This window comes from Propithecus coquereli, unplaced genomic scaffold (genome assembly GCF_000956105.1).
Source record: "Propithecus coquereli isolate 6110/MARCELLA unplaced genomic scaffold, Pcoq_1.0 Scaffold441, whole genome shotgun sequence".
NCBI classification, from domain to species: Eukaryota; Metazoa; Chordata; class Mammalia; order Primates; family Indriidae; genus Propithecus; species Propithecus coquereli.
In genome coordinates, this window is record NW_012150186.1 from 2,806,111 (window position 1) to 2,816,523 (window position 10,413).

The 10,413-nt window shown below is 38.2% G+C and overlaps 1 protein-coding gene across 1 annotated transcript; it reads right to left on the reverse strand.

The window, feature by feature from the left end:
• Positions 1–2,550: 2,550 nt before the first annotated feature.
• YAE1D1 (Yae1 domain containing 1) lies at positions 2,551–6,365 on the reverse strand. The gene is made up of 3 exons (XM_012654532.1): positions 6,201–6,365; positions 4,727–4,848; positions 2,551–3,158 (listed from the first exon to the last, which is right to left on the reverse strand). Exons 1-3 carry the CDS (start codon positions 6,327–6,329, stop codon positions 2,729–2,731), a joined length of 681 nt encoding a protein of 226 aa, XP_012509986.1. The 5' UTR covers positions 6,330–6,365; the 3' UTR covers positions 2,551–2,728.
• Between the last annotated feature and the right edge of the window lie 4,048 nt (positions 6,366–10,413).

Here is a 10,413-nt window from a genome sequence, read left to right on the forward strand (position 1 = left end):
CGCACCATCCGGGGGATGGACATGCTTGAAGCTCGGACTTGCGGGGGGAGGGGGGACAAGGGCAACATACGTAACCTAAACAGCTGTACCCCCATAATATGCTGAAATAAAAAAAAATAAGTTAAATATTCCTATATGTATCTGTCTACCCCCCTGCCCCCACCCCAGTATCTTAGACTGGAACACAAAGCTCTAACCTTAGTTTGAAGAGGGTAAGAATCACAACTTGGACTTGTTTCACGGGATTTTATTTTGATTTACCACAAAGCAGTTAATAAGCAGTGCAAAGGACATAAATGATAAGGACACAGGAGGTGTATTCAGATGCCCACTTCCTCAGTTTATCACAAAAATTTTGGTGGCCTCAGCAGTTCTAGGAACCAAAACGTCAGAAAAACATAGCATTGTGGGCTACCTCACCCCCTCCTCCTTTTTAAAACCCCAGATGTCAGCATCCAGAAATAACTTATTTTAGATGAAATTTCTGTTTCTAAGGAAGCCACATCACTCAGCCTAAGGTCTGGGTCCTGGTTCTTAAATCTCTGGCTGTGCCAGCTCTGGGATAACCTTGCCCTACCATTTATGTTCATCTAGGGTCTTCTGGGAAGACCTGGCAGGCCTCCAACATACGAAACAAGGCAAGAGACAAAAGGCAAGCGAGACTTCTTTCCTTTATTCTTGCTGGTTCTAGTACAGAGGAACTGGAACCGTGTTCATGCTACACAGGTATAATGAGCCTGGAATATTAATACCATTAATATTCCTCTGGAGTCCAGGAACTTCAGTATTTTTTAAAAAGCCAAGCAGTTTTAAGAGATGTTTTCAACCCAATAGCCTCATCAACTTAGCTAATTCTCTTGAGTTCATTTTCTACAAACATCTGTACAAACACACTTTATGTAACCAATGGTGCCAAGGGGTGTTATCTTCAGGGAATCTTACCAGGGCAAGCCCAGATAAAATCTCGAGATTTACTACACTCATGAAATTTTACTGAGGGTGACCTTCTTGAGCTAGGTATTTCAAATCTAATATGACGGCAGAGCAACATCAAGACTTTAGAGATTGCTTATATTTCATGTGGATTTGGAATTTTGGCTGTATCCACAAATATGGCGAAATATAACAAGATGAATTAGTAAATCTCTGAAATAGTGTTTACATATGGAGAGATATAAGCACTTTTTTAAACCAGCTGTCAAATGTCACTTTGATATCTTCAGCAGGTTTTAGTGAATCCTGAAACTCAATATGGCCTTCTAATTTCAAATTTGTTGCTTTGATCTCTTAATTTTCTGTGAACTTTGAGGAAGGCTGTGTGATCACAGTAGTACATTTGTTAAATCTTAAAAAGATCTATTTTGTCAGATTATCTCAGTATGTCTGTCTTTTAGCATAGATGGTAGATATAAATACTGGTGAAACAGCAATTAAAGCTATCAATGAAGTCCCTCTGAAGGCACCTACTAAAGCTATTTGGGTGCCTCTGAGGTCAGGTACCTTACATAAATTTGTGCTTCAGGTGAAAAAAAGTGAGGAAAGATCCTTTCCTGATCTTGACGTATTTAGGTCCTGGAGCAAAAGTTTGAATTTAATTTTCTCCATGTTAGACTAAGAATATTGTTTTAAGGTCATATATAAGTCAGTGGTTTCAGTGCTTTATTCCTATTTGAATAGGAAACAAAACTGCAGTTTAGGAATAATACGGCACATTGTTAAGCAACACTACTAACTTCTTACTACTTAGAAAAATTAAGCACTTTTCTTTAGACTTGAACATGAAATTTATTTTCTGTATTTTCATGGAATTAAATGTCCTTACTTTTTTTTTTTTGAGACAGAGTCTCACTCTTTTTGCCCAGGCTAGAGTGCCGTGGCGTCAGCCTAGTTCGCAGCAACCTCAAACTCCTGGGCTCAAGTGATCCTCCTGCCTCAGCCTCCCGAGTAGCTGGGACTACAGGCATGCACCACCATGCCTGGCTAATTTTTTCTATATATTTTTAGTTGTCCAACGAATTTCTTTCTATTTTTAGTAGAGACGGGGTCTTGCTCTTGCTCAGGCTGGTCTGGAACTCCTGAGCTCAAACGATCCGCCCACCTCGGCCTCCCAGAGTACTAGGATTACAGGCGTGAGCCACCACGCCCGGCCAAATGTCCTTACTTTTAATCAACACGAAACTAAAACGCATCCCAGTATTTTGCTTTTAGTGATTTAATCAACAGCAGAACATTGCTTCAGTTTCTCAGTCTCTCAAATTTCAATATATATCTCTATATCTATATACCTATATCTAAGTATATCTATATCTATGTGTTTATATTTATGTTAGCCATTAGGTTATTTTTGGTAACTTTGGTTTGATGAGGTCCTGCCCACCTAATGGTGAGAGGAGCAGAAAGTAGGGTTAGGTCCTTACAAAATATGTTTGATTCTTATTCGCTTTTGCTAATGAATCTGAAAGTGCTTGACTCTGATCATAAGTTTGAAAATGACAAGTGGAATTTCTGTGCATATATTTAATGATATAAAAATTACCAGTGACAAAGAAAAAAGGCTTATATTACATTTAATACTGTTAATTTTGAAGACATTTCAAATTTCCATCAAGGATAACCCTACAAGTAGTGTTCAGTGAAGAAACCAGTACAAATTTTGGTTAGCTTGTTAGGAAACAAAATGCTCTAAGAGATGTTCTGAACATTCTCATTAGAAAAGGGAAGATAATCTTTATAGTTGTTTGAGGTGCTGTAATACATCTACTGATACTCCTAGCTGTTTAACTAAACTGGTTGTCTGTTCTAAAATCCAAGTGAGGTTTGGGTTTTCAGAATGTGCATGCTCCTGTGTTCTACAACATTGTAAATATGAACCGTCTATCCCACTAGGGTGCTTGCTACAGTTTTTGTTAAACTCAGCATTATTTTCACAGAGTCTTTCATCTTTAGCTTCAACGATCTTTTTCTGAGCTGGAACTACATGACAAAGGTCCATATCCTCAATGGAGTCCAATAAATCTACAACCTGGGGCTGTGGAGTGACTGATGTCAGATGTTTGAGCATATACTCTTCACACTGGCCAACTGCATCCAGAAGATTATTTATTTTACTGATCGAAGTTGAACTATTATCATGAAGGTGACACCAGGAGAGCAAAGCACTGAACAAAAATATAAACAAGAGTTAAACAGGAAAAAGAGTAAACAACCACAGGCTTTTTAGAAGGTTTAATGCTAAGTCCTACATATTTCTCTTCCAGATAACACCACGCAAAAATGGATTTAGGATAATTATGCAAGTCAAAATCAGGAAAGTAATTATGATAAATAGGACTTAAAATGAAACTGGATTTAATCATAAAACCATAATTCATAACTTCTTCTTCACAACTCTACATCCACTTTTCCTGATTTTAGATTTTTCCGTTAAGATTATGTAACATCTATTGAAGAGGGATACAACTCCAAGTAAGAAAAAAATTAGTTTCTCCTTTAAGGACATCAAACAGCTTCTAAACTAGTGATTCTCAATCTTGGACACACATTAGAATCACCTGAGGAACTCTTAAACCTATCAAGGCCCAGGTGACACCCCAGACCAATTAAATCAGAATCTCTAGGGGCACCTTTTTTTTTTTTTTTAAAGCTCCCCAGTTGACTTCAGGGTATAGCCAAAGTTGAAAACCATTTTTCTAAGCATACAGTTGCTTGCCATCAAGATTGAAGGTTACAGAATACCCACCACTGCACTCCAGCTTGGGTGACAGGGCAAGACCCCGTCTCTTAAAAGAAACAAAAAGAAACTTCACTTTCCCAAGTTTAAAGTAGACATTGTTTGCTGAGCTACTAACAATTTTCCTGAAAGAGGTAAGAATTCTTCTAGTCTTAACAGATTTAATATTGTTCAGATAATCATGTCATGTCATAAAATAATGGTTACAAAAAGTAATGTTTTAAAAATGAAATCAATTGATATAAAAGATTCAACAGTAACCTTTCTAAGCTTATAAAAGATTAATTTAACTTGATGTGAAGATGAACATTAACCATTTTCCTACTATAGTACACTATAAATTCTGGTTTCTGATAGTTGGGATTTTCTAAAACCCCAAACACAATAAATTTTTTTGTTTTGGTAACCTGTATCTTTCACCATTTTTTAAAATAGTAATTCCCTGAAGCATTTTATGTTTTTCTCTACAGAGGATAGTTAAAGCTTCAAAGAGGACAAGGCTGCTATGCTTCTAGCTCTGTGTATCGTTGACCACTTGACTCTAATATATGCCATTACTGCTATGGCATCCTGACAGGTATTCAATGTTCAGGACTAACGTAAACAGATTCGTTTTTCTATTACTAACTATATTTTATCACGTACTTCTAGTCTAGAGGTCTTTCAAACTGTGTGCAAGTACTAAAAGCTTTATTCAAAATCTGAAGATTTCTTAATTGGAGATTGGTGGTGGTTCAGGTAACAAAAAGAACGTACCTTCCTACCATTTCTTTAAAAAAAAAAAGACAACGTTTGGTTCACACATTAAAGTGAATGAACTGTCAATAATTTTGATTTTTCGAAGGCAATAATATTTGATGCTCTGCAGCACTCTTTTGTGAATGTAACACCAGGAAAAGAACTTCAGTTTAAACACTTTATTTTTACATTCTACTTTCATAAAAATCCTCTAGTATCAAAGTTAAAATGAGTCAGCATTTAAGTTTTGAAAATTACCTCAATGTTCCTCTGAGTTGTCCATAGTTTATAATGACTTCTGCACCTTCCTTATAACCTTGATTGAAGCCCTGTTGAAGAGCAACTGCTTTGCCAGCATCTATTCCCTCTCTATAACCTTCCTAAAATAAGCAATGAAGAAATGCAGCTGTAACTAACACAGAGTGAACCGTATGTAGGCTCCTCTAAAAAGGCACAGAACCAATTGAGAAAGCTGATGAAACAGACCTTTGCTATGTTATGGAACATAATATGGCATAGCCACACAACCAAAGCAGACCATGCTTTTCATTAAGATTTATTATTGGTTTATCTTTCTTTATCCCACTTCTGAAGTCTAGACTTACTGGGCCACTTTTATTTACTTATTTATTTTTATTTTTTTCCACATTCCATGGATGTGAGAACTGGGCAACTAACTTTTAAAACACTGATTCTTACGGTTTTTAAAAACCCTGTGTTAGCAACGTCTTCATAGAAAGGAAACATGGAAAATGACATGTCTAGTCCCTTAATAACTAATTGGAATGGTGTGGGTGGGTGAGGAAGCAGGGCAAAGTAGGGAAAGAGTAAACTGTTTTAGGAAAAGGAAGATGAGGAGTCTGGTTTTAGAAATTTTGCTTGATACCTAAATTCAACTAAACTGCAAGTTCTCTGTGAGTAGAGATTTTGGCCTGCATCTCTCTCCATGTCATAGTGCTCAAAAGATGTTCAATACTTACTAGTCTAGCTCGAGCCTCACGTAAAGCATTTTTGTAACTGACAACATGGTTGCTGGGCTAAGCAAATATTATTTTACTGAAACATTAAACTAGGGTAGATTACCAACTGCAGCTTTAGAGGCAATTTCATGGTTGGCAAATACATTAAGTGAACACAGACCTCATCATCTAGTCCTCACTAGAACTAGTTTCAGGGACAAATTAGAGACTAAAAATTCACACCTACCAGATAAAAAAGAAACCAACTTTAAAATTCTCTTACTTAGCCATCAGTATTCCATATTTGCTTTGTCCTATTGCCCTCTGACAGCATTCTTTTCCATATGCCTTGATTAATACCACACCTAGCTTTAGGCTCCCCATCCACCCAAGCAACCCATGTAAGCTGAGGACATACCCTTTAACAGCCGTAATTAGCACGGGCAGTGTCTCTTTCTCCCCCCACCCCTTTCCCTGTGATCCTCAACAAAGTGCGGGCTCTTCAAAGTCTGGACAAAGTTTATTTCGGTTGGTCCCCAGCTTCTAACGCACCCCGCAGGCGCTCAAAGAACGCGCCCTGTTTTCCCACGCTTTCAAGTAACCCACCGGGAAATCCTAGCAAGACGCGGGCCGGCCTGGGTGGCAAGGGGTAAAGGAGGGCAGCGCCGGACCAAGCTGGGACCACTCAGAACCCAGGGTCTTCCCAACTCCGCGCCTCTCTTCCCGAAACCCGGCACACCTAAGAGTCCTCCGCACCCTCCACCCAGGTTTACTTTGACTCGTCTCTGCATGTGACTCTGCCATTCCCGCTGCACCGGGAGGGACTCGTCAGCTTCCTGGTCAAACACGTCTCCCTCGTCTCCTGGGCCTTGGACCGAGGCAGCAGCTTGAACCCACGACATCAGTGAGATAACTGAGGGGGTCGCAGGCCACCGGAAGCGTCAGCAACTCCTTCCGGTTCTGAGGGGCGGGGCGAAGACGGCAAGTGGTGGCTTGGGGGGCAATTGCGCGTGCGCGAGGGCGGTGTCCCGGTGTCGGTGTGAATTGTGACTATCCTGGGAACTTTTAGCTCGCGGTGTTTTGGGTTGTCTTGTCAGACAGAAAATCGGTCTGCTCCTGTTGGTTGTGGGCGAGGCAGATTCCTCCTTCGCTGGGCCCGCATTCCCTTAACCGCTGCGGAAGTCCGTCCGGACCCTCAAGTGAAACACCTTCCATTCCCACCGTGGTTTCTGCAGTGGTCTGGGTTTCACACATGCTAGCGTAGTTAAGCTGATGGGTGATTGCTGCCCAAAGACTCTCTTTTGGAATATCCCTCAGTGCATTTAAGGGATTTCACAACCCGACATTTTTAAACTGTTAGGAGTCTGGAGAAAAGGATAATAAAATCGAAGTTAGATACTGGGGCCAATTTGAGATCAATAAGAAATACAGAGTCATTTGTAAAACGAGTACATTTTTCATTGAGTCACAGTATCCTTCTGCTTTCCATTCCTGCTCATGTGGCCCAAAAGTATACTGTTGGTTTGGTAGGGACTTGTCTTGTTTATATACACTCAGCACCGGTACTGTTCTTAACACATAGTAGATGCTGAACTAGATGTTGGAGAATGAACGGACACCAGTACTATTCCTATTCTGCCCTTTGCGTGGGTGAGATGAGTAAAATGATAATGATTTCTCTAACACATTTTCTTGCGCACCTACCTTGTGTCAGGCACACTTCTAGGCTTTGGGGTACATCAGTGGACAATACAGACAGAAGTTTTACAGCCCTTGTGTACTTTATATTCATGTAAAATTGACAGGATAACCCATACACAATATATAAGTAACATATGGTTTGTTAGCAGATCATAAATGATAAATGCTATAAAAAATTTAAAAACAAGCAAAGTAAGGGGAACCATGAGTGTGTGGAGGAGAGGGTGGGTGGTGCAGGTTACAATTTTAAATCTTCAGAGAGAATTTTGCATCCACAAATAATATAAATATATAACCTATAAATATTATAATATGTAAATTTTATTAACATAAAATATAGTAAGATATATGTATATATCTTAATTAGAAACAAAATGGTAGTAAGGGAAGCAATAAAGATAACAGTTGAATAAAATAGAAAACCCCCAAGCTTGCATAAATAAATTCAATTTCTTTTTGTTTTCTTTGAAAGTACCAATAAGATAGATAATCCTGCCATGACCCCAATTTTTAAAAAAAGAGAACAAAATTGTACAAGATAGGAATGAGAAGGGAGTAAACCCCTATACAGAAGAAAATTAAAATATTATGAATTACTGACTGAAACTCAAGAGCAACATGGTTGAAAACCTAGGCGATATGCATGACTTCCTAAAATATTAACCTGAGAAGTAGAAAACACGAAGAAACTAATTACCATAGAAAAATTGGAGATTAAATATCTACTATTAAAAATAGCATGGAGACTTTACAGTTTCACAGTTAAATCCTTTAAATCCTTTTTAATCTTTAAGGATCAATGGATAATTAAATTGTTTTTACTATAATATATTAGGAGAGAGAAAAAAATGAAAACTCCCTAAGTCATTTCATGAAGCCAGCCTTATTGTAACCTCATAAAGATAGTATCAAAAACTAAACCAAAATTCAAGTTTGCTTATGAATGTATATTCAAAAGAGAATTCAGTACCTCATCAAAAGAATAATTCAGGAGATTTTATTCCAGGAAAACAAACTTTTACAATATTAGGACATCTATAAGCATATTTCATTGCATTAACGACTTAAAGAAGCAAAATATATTAATGCTGAAAAGTTATTTGAAAAAACTTAAAAATCATTCTTAACAAAATGCAATAGAAATAGAAATAGAAACTACAAATTGGTAAAGATCAAAAATCCACCAGCAAGTAGTGTTTTAAACACTCAGATGTTAAGATAGTTTCTTTAAAGTATAGAAAAGAGAGGATATCTGGTGATCACTATTATTATTGAACATTCTTTTGGAGACTGGTGCATGCAATAAAAAAAGTAAACAAAGTAATTTCTATATATGTTGGGTAATAACAGATGAAGTTATTTCTTTTTGCTGATTATAAGATTGTATGCCTGGAAAACCCCATTGGACTTCAGTTAAAAACAACATAATAAGAGAATTTGATAAGATCTCTGTATATAAGAAAAATAAACATACCAATAGCCTCTTTCTTTTCTATTATAGTATTAACCATCTAAAAATGTAAATGAGATGAATATTCCACTTGCAATACCACCAAATATTATTAAATATAGTATCTATTTATATATGTGTTTAACATTTAATATTTATAGTATTGTGATTATAAATGTCAGGAGCACATTTTTAAAATCATGTGGTGACGTGCATACACTTAGAGTGTATGGTATGATGAGTTTTGGCAAACATATACACCTGTGTAAACCACCACCCAATCAAGAAAATTCCCTCATACTCCTTTGCAGTCAGTCTCTCACCCGGACAACAACAACCCCTGATATGATTTCTATCACTTTAGATTAGTTTTGCCAGTTTTAGAATTTCGTAGTAATGGAATCATATTTTTTTTTTATGTATTTGGCTTCTTTGCTCAGCATATCGTTTTAGAGATTCATTCATGTGGTTGCCTGTACCAGTAGCATGTTCTTTTTATTACTAAGTACTGTACTATTTTCATTGTATGGATATACCATATTTTGTCCATTTACTCATTGGACATTTGGATTGTTTATAGTTTTTGACTATTATCAATAAAGCTGCTATGGACATTGTTGTATGTGTCATTTTGTGTATGCATGTTTTCTTTTCTTTTTTCTTTGAGACAGAGTCTCACTCCGTTGCCCAGGCTAGAGTGCCGTGGCATCAGCCTAGCTCACAGCAACCTCAAACTCCTGGGATCAAGCCATCCTCCTGCCTCAGCCTCCTGAGTAGCCGGGAATATAGGTGAACGCCACCATCCCCAGCTAATTTTTTCATTTTTAGTAGAGATGGGGTTTCAGGCTGGTCTTGAACTCCTGAGTTCAAGCGATCCTCCTGCCTTGGCCTCCCGAAGTGTTAGGATTATAGGTGTGAGCCACCGCGCCCGGCCCCACATGATTTCATTTCTCTTGGGTAAATACTTAAAAGTGGAATTGCTGGGTTATATGGTAAATATAAATTGAACGTTATAAGAAACTGCCGGCTGGGCGCGGTGGCTCACGCCTGTAATCCTAGCACTCTGGGAGGCCGAGGCAGGTGGATCGTTTGAGCCCAGGAGTTCGAGACCAGCCTGAGCAAGTGTGAGACCTTGTCTGTACTAAAAATAGAAAGAAAGTAGCTGGAAAACTAAAAATATATAGAAAAAATTAGCCAGGCATGGTGGTGCATGCCTGTAGTCCTAGCTACTTGGGAGGCTGAGGCAGGAGGATCGCTTGAGCCCAGGAGTCTGAGGTTGCTGTGAGCTAGGCTGATGCCACGGCACTCTAGCCTGCCAGGGCAACAGAGTGAGACTCTGTCTCAAAAAAAAAAAAAAAAAATAAGAAACTGCCAAACTCCAAAGTGATTGTACCACTTTACACTTTCATCAACAATGTATGAAAGTGTCAGTTGCTCCACATCCTCTGCCTCACTTGGAATTATCAGTCTTTTTAGTATTAGCTATTCTGATGGGTGTGTGTAGTGGTATCTATTACTGTGGTTTGGATTTGCATTTTCCAGATGATTTATGATATTGAGGACTGGACTCTGACCGTTTTTTCTCTTGCCCAAATTCCTCTCTAAGAGGCCTGGTGAGTCACACCTACAAATGCTAAAACATCATTAAACAGGTTTTATTAACCCTGTATGATGTGGCTTACTTTCCAACCTGATTCTGGTATAGCATCATATGACAGATAGAAGACCCCCTTATCTTAAATCAAGCATTCCTTTCTACTGACTCCAGGTTTTTAGACAAAGCTTAACTCTTTCAACCAATTGCCAGCTAAAGAATTCCTAAAACCTATCTATTA

What these genes read in the sequence shown, in the direction of transcription:
- YAE1D1 (XM_012654532.1), bottom strand. Translation starts at nt 6,329, where the DNA reads ATGTCGTGGGTTCAAGCTGCTGCCTCGGTCCAAGGCCCAGGAGACGAG. An exon ending in ACATGCAGAGACGAGTCAAA is followed by an intron (nt 4,849 to 6,200) that starts GTAAACCTGGGT and finishes TGCTTATTTTAG; the next exon opens with GAAGGTTATAGAGAGGGAAT. An exon ending in CAACTCAGAGGAACATTGAG is followed by an intron (nt 3,159 to 4,726) that starts GTAATTTTCAAA and finishes ATTTTTGTTCAG; the next exon opens with TGCTTTGCTCTCCTGGTGTC.